Consider the following 14,436-nt stretch of genomic DNA (forward strand, 5'->3'; position numbering starts at 1 on the left):
ATATATTTTCTGGACCATTGAGCTGTACTTCTTCTCCTTCTACGCCTATTATTCTTAGGTTTGGTCTTTTTATTGTGTCCCAGATTTCCTGAATGTTTTGTGATGAGAATTTGTTGGATTTGCTGTTTTCTTTGATCAGTGCGTTTATTTTCTCTATGGTATCTTCAGAATCTGAGATTCTTTCTTCTATCTCTTGTATTCTGTTGGTTATGCTTGTTTCTGTAGTCTCTGTTCGTTTACATAGATTTTCCATATCCAGCTGGCCCTCGGGTTGTGTTTTCTTCCTTGCCTCCATTTCAGTTTTCAAGTCTTGCACTGTTTCCATTATCTGTTTGATTGTTTTTTCTTGGTTTCCTAGGATATCATTTACGGATTTACTCAATTCTTCAAACTTTTTGTTATTCTTCTCGTCCATTTCCTTAAGGGAGTTTTTCACCTCCTGTTTAAGGGACTCTATTACTTTCATAAATTCAATTTTTTCTACTTCTTCTTGATTAGTGTGTTCAAGTCCTCCTGTTATAAGTTCGCTGGGTTCTGGTGCTTTCATGTTGTTTTTCAAATTGTTGGAGGAATTCTTGCATTGGCGCCTGCCCATTTCTTCCTCTGAATAATCCCCTTTGGGTCTTCTTTTAGAAGTTCAATTCACCCCAATGAATTCAATTCACTCACCCCAATGAATGATGGATCTTCTGGTAGACAGTCAGGTCTCCTTGCTGGCCAAGCGGCTCACTGACAAAGGGCCTACCTTGCTGCAGGCAGGCTATTGAAACAGGGGACCTCCCACCGGCCTGGGTACACTCAATTCCAGGTCCCTGGCGCCCAAACAGGCTGGGCTGTGGGATTTTGTGGCCCCAAAGATGGGAGGATGAAGCTGGGGGAGGGTTCTGGGTGCAAGCTGGGAAGGGACAGGAAGAGAGAGGCAGTATCCGGGGAGAATCACCCCTGCAGGAAGAGCAGGAAGTGTGTGTGGGGGGGTGGGGAATGTCGGTGGTTCCTCTATCGGCAGCTGCCGCGGTTCAGGCACTCACTCACCCCAATGAATGATGGATCTTCTCGTAGACAGTCAGGTTTTCTTGCTGGCCAAGCAGCTAGGTGACAAAGGGCCTACCTTGCTGCAGGCAGGCTATTGGAGCAGGGGACCTCCCACTGACCTGGGTGCACTCAATTCCCGGTCCAGGCGCCCAAACAGGCTGGGCTGTGGGATTTTGTCTTTTCTATAAAATTCTTGCCCATTATATTTCTTTTTGAAATTCTGATTAAAACTTGTTCTGTATTCTATGTGTATATGTTTTTAATCTCTGGACTTTTCTTCTGCTTCATTGTTTACATTACTTTTTGGTGTGTGTGTGTGTGTGTGTGTGTGTGTGTGTGTGAGAGAGAGAGAGAGAGAGAGAGAGAGAGAGAGAGAGAGAGAGAGAGAGAGAGAGAGAGAAGAATTTTTTTGCACACATGAGTACAGTGTCCATGGAGACCAGAAGAGGGCATTGAATCCTTGGATCTGAAGTTGCAGGCAGTTGTGATCTGAAGTAAGATCCCCTCGAAGAACAAGTAGTACATGCTCTCACCCTTGACTCATTTCTCCAGCACCAAACTTTGCATTTCTGAATGGACTTGAATACCACCTGTCTATCCAGATTGCTGAACTGTTTCTTACAGTTAGGGAGATAAATAGTGTTAAGTCCTTCAAATGTATGTTTTAAATTATTGTTTAGATCGAAACATTATTCATTTAAAATTATTCTTTATGAGTTATTTGGAACATTTAATTTTTAAATATCTAGAAATTTCTTACTCTGTTCTAATTTCTAAGATGGTCTCGTTTTGGTCATGAAATAGTCTCTGTTTTTAGTTTTTTTCCAGTTTAGTTTTTTTCCCTTTATTGTTTGTAAATACTTTGCCTTTGTGTGCAAGTGTGCATATACCATGTGCATGCCTGGTGCCAGAAAAGACCAGGAGAAGAGAAGGTACTAGATCCCAGGAACTGGAAGATATAAGCTGCTATTTATGGGAACCAAACCCAGGTCCTATGGAAGAGGAGCCAGTGCTTTTAACCACTGAACCATCTCTCCAGACCTGTTTTTAGTTCTTTCTAAACATGTTTTATTGTTCGGCATATATTACATCTTGATGACGTCCCTTTTGCACTTAAGTATAGACAGTTCTGGTATTAAATGTCATTTTATCAAGTTACTTGGCACCTTGAGTCTTTTGGTTTTTCAAGACAGGGTTTCTCTGTAGCTTTGGAGCCTGTACTGGAACTAGCTCTTGTAGACCGGGCTGGTCTCGAACTCACAGAGATCCGCCTACCTCTGCCTCCCAATCGCTGGGATTAAAGGCATGTGCCACCACCGCCTGACCGACACCTCAAGTCTTGTTACAGATTTTCTGTTCACTACTCTGTTGATTATTGAGAGGAGGGTTGAAATCTCCAACTATAATGCAAATTTATCTTTTTCTTTCTATGTCTATATTTTCAAAGTATTATGTTCTGTTAGGTGCTTTGTGTATTAAGATTGTAGATGCATGAAGAATCAACCCCTTTATGATTAGACAATGTTTTCTGATGATAATCCTTGTATAGTCAGTCTGCTTTCACTAGGTTTTTTTGTTTTTTGAAGCCTGTTTACTATTTTAGCCTGCTACATTTTCTCCTGCATTTTTGCTACTTACTTAGTCCAGTGAGACAGAACATAAATACAAGTTACGTGATGGAAGTTTATTACTCAAAGTAGACATCAGAAGGACCAGGAGAAGCTAAGTATCATTGCCAACCAGGCCTTCAAGGCCTAGGAAAGCTGTCCAAGGCAGATGGAGTCCTGTTTGTGTACTGCAAGTGAGGAGCTACAGAAAGCAAGCAGCTACCCTGGGTTATATAACCCAGTGGCAACAATATTCATTGGGATTAAAGCACTGAAGACTATCCTGTTTCCAAGACAACAGAGACAGTGATCTGGCTGCTCCAGTCAACTCCTCATTTCAAGATATTATATAATACACTAAGAACTACAAATGAAAAAGAAATGCCTCTGTCCAAGTTGACCTGAATAGCTAACTCTCCTGAACAGATGTCTAAATGTATCTCTATTGTACATTTGTGTGTGTGCGTTCGTGTGTGGTTAAAAGTAGGTTTCTGGCTAATGGTATGTAACTTAGTAGCAGAGCACTTGGATGGCATGTGTGAGGCCCTGGATTCAATCCCCAGCATCTTAAGAAAATAATATAGGAGAGATCCAGCAATGAGCACTTCCTGCTCTGGCAGTTCTCGGCGCCCATCCGTGGCTCAGAACCATCTGCAATTGCAGTTCCACAGAATCCGATACCCTCTTCTGGCCTCTGCATGTCCTTTACACATGTGATGCACATATGTACATCTGGGCAAAGTACTCATACACATGAAAACTTGATATTTTTAATGTATGCTTCTGTAGATATTGAGTCTTTTGATAGGCAGGGACCACATAATTAATTCAGTTAACAGATGGACTGCAATGATGATACCATAAGATTGTATTACAGTAACTTTATAGCCATCTTAGTTACTCTAAATATACTCTTGTGTGGTTAACAGCATGAAGTAGTTGCCTAATAATACATTTCTTACCATATCCTCATCACTGGCACGTGATCTTTCTTTGAAGATCAGTATATCTTGGTAGCAAGCCATTAATGTATGATAGACCAAGTACAGATCACTAATTTGTAGTTTATACACCAACTCCTTTTCCTCCATAGATATTGGAGTTTGTATTTCTTGACTAGGGATGATCTGTCTCTGATCATTCTCATGTCATGTGATCTGGTCCATGTAACTAGACCTTAAAATCCATTCTCTTTTATAGAAATGAGCAAAATATGCTAACCATTCATGACAGAAAGTAAAATTATAAACTTTGCATTAAGCTTATATTTAGAGCTAAGACCCAAAAGACTACAAATGAGACAGCAAGTCATACATCTCAGAATCCAGAAGCTTAAATCATTTATAAGAAAAAAATGAAAGTTGATTGTAAATACACTTCCTTATGAGTTCCTTATAGCGGTCATCAGTCATGTTTTATGACCTATAGTATGCTTTGTAATTCTAGTAAACACAGAAACTTTAAATGGACAAAGAACAGAAAAGCATTTTGCATTGTTTTGTTTTAGAATGTAGAAAAAAATATTGTTAGTTCCAATTTAACAAGCAAGCACTTTCTCGTTTAGTTTGTTTTTAAAAATATATTCTTAGTGTTAGATGTTGGTAAAGAATTCTTTATGATTTCTCTAAAATGACAACACTTTCTTTGTGATTTTTTTAAATATCTCCTTAAAAATAAGCTGTTTTCCCGACCTTCCTAGGTGTGTCTAATAGACTTATTTTAGCCCAGCACTAACTATATTTACTGTATGATATGAAATGTCTTAGCTTTTTGTTAGTTTTTGTTTGCTTAGTGTTGTACCCGGGAGCTTTGGGCATCTGTCTGTTTAAATACTTACCTATCAGGCAGGATTCGAATCACAAATTTCCCATTTAAGAGTGTGTGACCCTGAATAAGTTATAGTAACACCGAATGCACTAGAACTGATATAGTAAAGGGCTCTTCCAGGACCCAGTAAGAGCTCACACAGGAGCTGGCCTCTTTTCTTGGGACTTAGAAGCTCTTTATTTACTTCAGAAAAGAACTGATTATCTTTGAAAGGCTCTGCTTTCTTTCTAGACTATCAGTATTTTTTTGTTAATCATTATCACTTGAGTTTTTCTCCTAGTTTTACTAGTCCTACATACTTAAAATTTTTCGTTTTGATTCTACTGATTTGCTTGTTCCATTTGTGTTTATTTTGCTCCTGTCTAGCCGTCTATATTTGAGTGTGGTACACAGGAACATGTTGCTACTGTGAAGACGTTTAGAGTGTTATAAAGGAAGGCCTTTTATGTTAAATGCTATTGGCATTTTTAGGACATATCTACAGAGTATGATTTTCTCAATTTTTTTTATTGTGGATAACAGGTATGTGTTTCGCACAAAGGGAATTGTACATTTACTCAACAAATGCTTATTGAACACTATGTGCCAGGCCCATTTATAGGTTTCTTTTTGTATTATCAGTGAACTAAACAGATGAAATACCTCTGTCTTTATGGCAGTTATGTTCTGCTTGGGATTGCCAGGCACTAAATAAAAACATAAGTAGATACAATGATAAAGGTAAGATGATAAGGCAAATGACAGGGAATGCTGCCGGAGGAGGATAGGGGTGTAGCCAGGTAGATTTGTCTCATAATTTTATAGATTTCAGGCCATAATAGATTTCATTGCCTTGTACCTGTGGTGAGGGTAGGAATATGTCGTAAAACAAAAATTACTCATCTACCTTGATCAGCAAGTGGGAACCAAAAAGAAGTCAGGATTGTAAAACTTTCTTCATGATTCTATTAATATTTTTCTGACTTCTGATTCTGATACTATTCCATTTACATCTGAGGTTAGTTTTTGTTTAAAATAGTGAAGGCTTCCTTTGGGCCTTGTATAATTTTAGTAAATGACTCAGACCTCTTTCCTGATTCTTCAGTCTTTAAGCATTTAAAACTTCTAAACAGTATAGCACCAAGGTGTGATCCTCAAGCTGTCTTTGTTCAGCATATTGACCTTCATCCAAAAGCTGATCTTAGGAAATATTACTACCACTAACACCGTTTCATTGTTCTGTGGTTCTAACCTTCTCTTTCTACCATGTGCACCATTGTGAGGACCAGCTTCCAATATCGCTGTTTTCAAGTTTTTACAGTCTTTGGGGATAATTCTATTCTTAGTTGTCCATGAATTTAATATCTGTTTCACAAAGGGTGAGTGTATTCTAATAACTGCTTTCTTAAATTTCTTTTAATCTAATATTTCTATAGTATTCCTTTTAACTTCTTTATAACCTTGTGTGTGCCTATTGTCTGCTGGTCCTTCTTGTATAGTAACTAAACTAAGGTTAGTTTTCTAACCCTGGGCCTCCCCTTTTCAGTTTTATCATGCAATAGCATGGTAGGTTCTTATTAAATTCCTCTGTGAGTATTCTCATTTTTATTTATAAGTCTTTCTAAGGTATGTATTTTAGCAATCCACTTTTCATATTTAAACACCCACTGACTTAAGGATAAAATATGAATTACCTGATAGTAATTATAATTGGTAGTATATCAGTCTCAGTTAAATTACTTTATCTTTTCATTTTCTGCTTCTGTTTTCAAGTCATCTAAAGCCCTAATGCCTTGTATTATATTACTTACCCATCCTTAATGTGGGAAAGATTTTTCCTTTTAATATTATTAACTCTCTCCTGGAGGATTTCCCAGGTGTCTTGTCACATCTGATGTCTTCTCAGTTTGTTTGTAATTGGTATGATAACTGTCTGTGTGGTCTTGCCATAAATTTGAGTGCCAAATGTTGTTTTTGACTAAATCTCAATTGTTCCATTTTACATTGGTAAAGACTTGGGAACTAGATACCAGGGTGAAAGCCTGCTAGCTCAGAGAGGCAGAGAAAGCACACACACACACACAATGCCTAAATATACAAATATTTAGTATTACTTGTATGATTCCAGTGCCGACCACTTGGAATTAGGTAACCATTTAGGTGTATCATCCCCAGGAAATAACTATTTCTCCTGTCTGCCTTAGTGGCCTCTCTGTATTTCTTTGCAGGCGTATCCCTATGAGATTCCCCCTTCCGTGTTAGCATGTCTGGTGCTGTGCTATTCCCCTTCCGTGTTAGCGTGTCTGGTGTTGTGCTATTCCCCTTCCGTGTTAGCATGTCTGGTGCTGTGCTATTCCCCTTCCGTGTTAGCGTGTCTGGTGCTGTGCTATTCTACTTCAGGTCTTGTTTAGTCAGTCATGATTGTTTCACCTTGTCATTTCTAGGAGACACATTCTCACAGCCAGTTTTCTGGCTCTCTAGTTCATACACTCTTTTTGCCTGCTCTTCCACAGTGTTTCCTGAGTCTTGGCTGAGTGCTCCATGATCACTTGTTTTCGGAATTTTAACCAGTTGTGGTTTTCTGTCTCCCTTGTGTTGTAAAGAGAAATTTCTTGGATGGGCGTTAAGAGCTGTACTTATCTGTGGGTGTTGGGAATCATGCTGATTTAGTAAAGCGATGGTGATAGGTTCTCCTCTAAGGTCCATGGCCTCATCTCACCCCAGATAGTCAACTAGGTTGCCAGTACCAGGCACGATTTCCCTCCTGGTCTTGTGTCCAAGTACATGGTGTCTTCAGCAATAGGGACTAGTCTTCAAGCTCTGTACTGGAGCAAGGGCAACAGGAATACCATGTATTGTTTGTAAGTGCCTTAGAAGACTCCCCTTACCGACAACTCAGACTGGTTCTCATGCATGGTACTAGTCTTGTTAGGTAGCCTGTGGCTCTGGTGGAGGAACATAGTCAGTTTAAATGGTAAGAGTGTGTGTGTGTGTGTGTGTAGATTTTTTTATTTGCTTCAGTTGAGGGTCAGACTTAGAATCTCAGATGTGTGGATCTCAGATGAATTTTTTTTGTGTGTGTGTGCTGCCAGCTAAGCTTGTAGGGGAAATTTCACATCCAAACCATAAGTATCTGAATATTTTAGAGATTCTTTAAGTCTCTATTAGATCAGTGCATTATATGTATTACATGTATCCATGAGATAGGACATTTTCCCCATAGAAGGAGTTTGTATCTATTCAAGGAAAAGACAAAATAATGTTTCTTAATTGTTTGTGGGAACGTTAAACAGAGATGATTGTAATTCTTCAGAAATTCTGATTCTATAGGTCTGGAGAGACCCAGAATCCTTGTTCTGTAGAAAACATATGTGACATTGGGTACAGGGATGACCCAAGACCTTATCTTGAATACAGTTTGAAAAACAGTGAGAGAGGAAGTTGCTGATCTGTAAAAACAAAAGCCATTAGGCATGCCAGTTAAAATTAAAACTTATGCTTAGTGCAGTTAATATATATACTATATGTTTTGTGTATATATATATACATATGTATATATGTACATACATAAATTATGAATTTAGAAAATATGAACTATAAAATATTAGTAACAAAACCCTACCCAGTTACAGTTTAGAAGAGATGTAGCCATCTCAGTATATTAAACTTCAAATTCAATTTTGTCTTTCCCAGTTGGAGTCATTCGATGCCCAGTTTGCAGTCAAGAATGTGCTGAGAGACATATTATAGACAACTTTTTTGTGAAGGACACCACTGAGGTTCCCAGTAGTACAGTAGAAAAGTCTAATCAGGTAAGTGTCAATTCAAGCCTTCACTACCTATGATGAAGCAGCTTAAATGATAAAGGAGAATATTTTAAGAGCCAAATTTTAGAACATTAATATACAAAATTATATTTTTTATGTGTATAAAGAATAGCGAATAGTTGAGTTTAGGGATTAAAATAATGCCAACATAAAAGCCATGATTTTTTTCATCATATTTCTTTTTTATTTATTTATTATATGTGTAGTGTTCTACCTGCATGTATGCCTGCTCACCAGAAGAGAGCATCAGATCTCATTACCGATGATTATGAGCCTCCATCTAGGTGCTGGGAACTGAACTCAGGACTTCTGGAAGAGCAGCCAGTGTTCTCAACCGCTGAGCCATCTCTCCAACCCCCCTATCATATTTCTTTATGCTACGGGAAAACATTATGCTATAATTAGCATTATTTAATTTCTTTGTACTGAGTTACTGGGTTTTGAAATTGTTACCTTAGTTTTCTTTTTTAAGTGATTTATTTTTCTGTGTATTGGTGCTTTTCCTGCATTCTATTAAACATACTGTTTGTGTGCAATGCCTGTGGAGGGCAAAAAAGGGCACCATATCCCCTGGAACTCGAGTTAAAAACAGTATTCAACCACTTGAGAGTCTTGGGAACCTAACCCAGGTCCTGTACAAGAGCAACAAATGTGCTTTTAACTGTTGAGCTATCTCTTTAACCCCAGTCTCCTTTTGTAAACTGTATTATTATTCAAATAAAAATAGGTTAGATTTTTGATCAAGATTTCTACATTTTAAAAATTACTTTAGTGTGTGCATATGGTACATATGTCTATGCATACTTGATGGCTGGAAATAAAATGAGAGGACAAGTTGGTGAAGTTGGTTTTCTCCTCCATTTGTATGTGTTTTCTGGGAGTCTGTCCTAGGTCATCATGCTTGCACCGTCAGACTGGAGACAGCTGACCACGCTGAGCTATCTCAGGTATATCTGTTTAAGAAAGCCTTGTGTTCATGGTGTTGATCTAAACCTTCCTTTGGTAGCATTGTCTAAGGTGCTCAATTTAGATTTGCAACAGTATCATTTGTTTTTCACTCCTTCAAGCTTAAATATTATTTCCTTAGGGAGAATCTGTGATATTCTATCGTGGGATGGCCTTGTTAAGGTGAATGCCAAGTATGGTAAATTTGTGTGCATATAAATTTTGATTCATTTGTGTCTCTTGGTGGTTCTTTTCATTTGTAACAAAAGACCCAGGAAAGAACTAAATCTAATTCTAGTTTGGAAAAAAATTAATTTTGTCTGTTGGGAATTCTTCGTCATGTGTATAATGGTAAAAATAAAAGAGCACTGTTCCCTGAGTAGCCCATTGGCCACGACAGGCAGCAGATCCCAGGCTGGGAATCACACAACATGTGAGAGACCACAGCGGGCTATTGGCAGGGCAGCTGGTCCCATGAAGAGCCGCAGTTGCCGCTGGTGAGAGACAGACGGATAGGCATGCCATACAGAGGGAGGTTGGATATTTATTTAGTGGGTTATGGAGGGAGAAGGGAGATGAGGGGAGAGAGGGGGGAGCAGGGGAAAGGAGAAGAACCACAGCAGCAGCTACCTCTTTGGGAAAGAGAAGGAAAGGAAGAGAGAACTCAGGCAGCAGGCAGGAAGGAAGAGCTGCCTGCCTCCACTGTGGATGGGGGAAAGAGTGGGTAAGGGTGGCTCTTACAGGGACAGACAGACCATTACATTCCCATCTCTTTTTTATAGTATAAAGGTGAGAGGTTAGGTACAAAAGGCTAAAGGAATTGGGGCAGCGGATTCTCAAGACTGCTTCCTGCTTATTTCTGGGCATCGTCTTGGTGTGGGGGTATCCTGAGAAAGCTGGGTACTGGCCACATTCTCGGGTAGGTGATCTCTTTGCTCCTGTGGTGTTTTTGGTATGGAAATGTCTGGTGTCTTTTACACCTGCTTAAGGTATTGGCAGAACAGAGGACAAAGTTAAGTTTAGGGGAAAAAATTGTAGGACCAAATTTTGAAATGAAAGTGGTGTATCTGACTTGTTTAAGGTGCATCTTATAATTCGGCTCCCTGGAACTCACAAGAATTTTTTGGGCTTATGAAAATATAAGTTTTAGACAGTAGCATATTTATATCAGAATGACTGTGACAGATTTTTTTTTTGTACAACAAAAAATATCTTTAAGGCTATGAAAGGCAGCATGAGAGAGAAATTTGATAACTTGTGTTTGTCCTCACACCTTTGTATTTTACTGAAATTTGTTTGGTGAGGCTATCCTTTTAAATTGACAAAACCTCTCAGCTGTCAAACTGCATCAGAGATCTTTGAGAAGGATAAAATTTTACTTGAGTTACTGATAAAAAAGCAACAGAGAACTTGGTTGGCATCTAGAGCTACTCCTCAGGGTCCTCCATGGTCTCTGAGGGTCGGATTTTTCTTTTGCTGTTTGGTGCAGGACTTGCCAGGCTCCAGAAGATTCTGTGGGCTAAGAAATCTGTAGGAAAATAAGTGTACCTTGAGCTGCTAGGTTGTCAATTCCAGTGATTCTGTCCACTGTCTGGATATCTTCACTTTAGGTGAAAGGCAGTTTTGCCTAGTGCTTGGCAGTTGAAGCAAATTGTGGATGGATGTTGTTCTGTGCCCATTTGTCTTCTGTCTTCTTTGGAGGAGGTAGAGTGCTGCTAGGAGCCAACCTGTCTCTTTTTGTTACAAAAAGTTTTTTAATAATTAAATATTTAAATGTCATATTCCCCAGATCTCTGAGCAGTTGAGGGCTGTTTACCAGGTATAGGTGAGTTATAGCTGCAGTATAGAATCTGCCTGGAGAGCTGAGTTTAAGCTTGACTGTACTGGCTCTCATCTTAACAGATAAAGCAGTGTTGGATTAAGAGATTTAAAAGTACGCACCAATTTAAACATGAGACATATTGTTTTTATAGTCTAAAATGAGATACAGTGGACAGACAATTACAACATTTAACAGTAAACATAGGTGCATCTTTAAAGACAAAAACATAAGTAAACCAGGGTATCAGGCAGGGTATACTTCAGTAAAGATGGCAGGACATGGTCACCTGACCTGGCTCTCAGTTATGATGGCAGCAGTCACCTCACCTCAGTTAAGATGGCGATCAAGTCACCTGACCCCAGTTAAGATGGTGGTAAGGTCACCTGACCTCAGTCAAAATGGCAGTGGTCACATGTTGTATGGAAAAACCAAGTTTTCTGAGCCAAGGGAGTTTTAAATATAATAACAAGAGAGACCTAGAGGCATGATCCACAATGTTGCTGAATTGGTGCACCACATGCCATGGTGAGGAGCAAAGGCTAGAACTGAAAACAGCAGCCTCATGGATCCGACCAATCTTGTTGGTTTTACAAGTGGGTGGTTGATAGTTTGAGGAAAAGCGGAACCAGCAGGAGACTAGTGAAGCATAGTTTGAGGATTTATACCATAGCTGAAAACGTGAAAACCCGTGAAAAACACCACAGGGGCTATAGAAGAGTGTCCTTTCTCTAAAAGCAGAGCGTTCAAGTCTAACTAGCTCCGGTACAGGCGACTCAGAAGCCAGAGAGGCTAGAGACCGCTCCATGCAGTCTCTCATGGTGGGGACCACTTATGAGTGGTCCAAAAGAAAAGAAAAAGGAGAAAGAAAAATCTGAGGGACCCTGGCCCCCTAATTGAATGCACCACACAGTGTGTGCAGTGCTAGCACAGGAGGAATAGCCCAGGTTGTCTGGTCATGTTTTTAGTTATGGAAAGCAGCGAAGGGCTCAATCATACCTGTGAAGGCTGGTTGGGGGCTGGAAAGGGAAAACTCATCAATGAAGCTGCTGGTGTACATAGAGATTGGCATTCAGTCAGATGGAATCCGTGGTTGTTGTGGAAAAAAATACCCGGTTCCAGATCCCAACCCCAGGAGAGGGGTGGTAGAGCCCCCTGGGTTTTGGTACCAATAATATGGTTTAAGTAAAAAACGGCACCATTCCCCAAGTGGTTGCAGCAGTCAACGGGTTCTGAGACCACAGTGGGTAACGAAGGCAGCCATCCCAGGCAGGGAGCCCCTGAGTGGCTCACGAGTCTCAGGCTGACAGCATAAGTAGGGAGCCACACAGTGGGTGAGAGACCGAGGCAGATAGGCATACCTCAAGACCATGCCGCAGGTACCCCAAAGGCAGCTGGTCCAGGGCAGGGAGCCGCACTGTGGGTGAGAGACAGAGACATGCCATGCAGAGTGAGGTTGGATATTTATTTAGTGGGTTATGGAAGGGAAGGGGGAAGAGCAGAGAGAGAAACAGAGAGGGGGAAAGGGGAGAAGTGGGGAGAAGGGAGAGAGGCAGAAGCTGTCTCTTTGGGGAAGAAATTGAAAGAAGGTTGAGAGCTCAGGCTGGAAGCGGAAGGAAGATCTGGTGGGAGGGAATGGATAGAGCTTGTCTCTTAAAGGGACAGGACAGACCATTACAATGTGTGACTAGTTTCTGTGCTTCCCGTCCCCCTTTCATTTTCAGCTTTTTTAATCCTGAGGTGTAATTACAGGGATTTAGGGTTCAGTTTACTTATAAAAGAACTTAGTTGATACTAGTTTAAATTCTGTTGTTTTAACAGTATCCACATTGCTCCCCAAAGGCCAAATTGGGTTTGCTCTAGGGGATAAACTATCTCCTCGTAAAACCAGCTTTCTTTGGGGGTGGGTGTTTGACACAGAATTTCTTTGTGCAACTTTGGAGCCTCTCCTGGCACTTGCTCTATAGATTGTAGGCTGGTCTTGAACTCACAGAGATCTGCTTGCCTCTGCCTCCCAATCTGCTTTAATCTCTCCTCCCAATCTCTCCTTTAATCTGCTGGGATTAAAGGCATGCACCACCACAGCCTGGGCGAAACCTGCTTGAAATAATGGAACTGGCTGTGGGTTTACCTCAGGTGTAATGTGTAGTATGCGGGAGTCCCTGGGCTCATTGGTCTGCTCTAAGGGAAAAATACACAAATTGATTTTGGAGACTATGTGTTGCTCATTGTTCTAGGCTTGTCAGTGGCACTTCCTACTTTGCTGGTGTTTTTGTTTTGGTTTTTGTCCTTTTTGTTGTTTGCAATAGGCTCTTGCCATGCAGCCCAGGGTGGCCTTGAACTCATAGTTTGCTTCCATCCCAGAATGACAGGTATTACCACATCTTGCTCCTGTTTTGCACTTTATAGTTTGTTTCATTTACCAGGGATCTAGAACAGTGCATATTAGACATTCCTCATTCCTTTTTGTAGCCTACAATAGAAGATTAGAAATTTAAGTTGCATCTTTATAGACATAATAATTAACCTTAAGAGGATATCTCTAGATCTATCAAAAATCTTCAGAATCAGAGGAAGAGAAATGGCAGATGGGATCCAGAGTGTCATTGAGAAAGCAAAGAGGATTGGCAGATTGTCCAAGTGATTACTAACACTGATAAGTACTTATCAATAGTGTGAAAAAAGGTGAAGATGATAAGCCCTAAGAAAAGGCAGATTTTTGGTTCTTGCAAATAACAGATACTTGGAATTTGGCAACTTCTGATTTATGTGTATTTTTGTTTTCAACTGCAAAGATAGTTAGATAGCATTGCCACTATCTAAACCATTATACCAGCCAGATACATGTCCTAGATACTCTTTATTTTCACCTCCCATTCCCAGTGTACTCTCCAAACTTATTTTACTTCCTAAATCCTCCATTCTGTTCTGTTCTCATCTTCACTCTACTAACCCTCATATAAATCGCCTTATGTGGGAATGCTTTGAACCTTTCTAATCTGTTCTTTGCTTCGTAGTAATAGTGATTTAAAAAATAATGTCTATCCGTGCCTTTTTTATTTAATCTTTCTTCAGACAAAGACCACCATTGTCGTGGCCTTAGTTGATCTGACCCTTGCCTGCCTTGCTGCCAGCTCCTTCTCTTTTCAATCTTCCCCTTAATTCCTATACTAAAGTGCTACTTGTTTACTTTCAGCTCTTTAAATGAGCCATGCTCTTCTTGCAATTTTCTTTGTGCTGTTCTCTGACTAGAAGGCTTTTCCTCTAGTAGCTTTCATAGCTTGGTGTGATGAAGTCTTTTTTTTTTTTAATTTTTTATAAGGAAAAGCTGTTGTTTTATCTGGGTAAATTCTTCTGTGTCTCCATCGTAAGTGCTGACAACTTTTTGTACATTTCCTTT

The 14,436-nt window shown here is 39.9% G+C and overlaps 1 protein-coding gene across 2 annotated transcripts in view; it reads left to right on the top strand.

The window, feature by feature from the left end:
* The window catches only part of Trim24 (tripartite motif containing 24), a 114,730-nt gene that overhangs the window by 38,825 nt on the left and 61,469 nt on the right, over window positions 1-14,436 (top strand). For both annotated transcript variants that reach the window (XM_038317980.2, XM_038317981.2), the window contains exon 2: window positions 8,139-8,257. In XM_038317980.2, the coding sequence (XP_038173908.1) occupies window positions 8,139-8,257 (119 nt within the window). The remainder of the gene's footprint in view (window positions 1-8,138; window positions 8,258-14,436) is intronic.

This window comes from Arvicola amphibius, chromosome 2, assembly GCF_903992535.2.
Source record: "Arvicola amphibius chromosome 2, mArvAmp1.2, whole genome shotgun sequence".
Classification (NCBI taxonomy): domain Eukaryota; kingdom Metazoa; phylum Chordata; class Mammalia; order Rodentia; family Cricetidae; genus Arvicola; species Arvicola amphibius.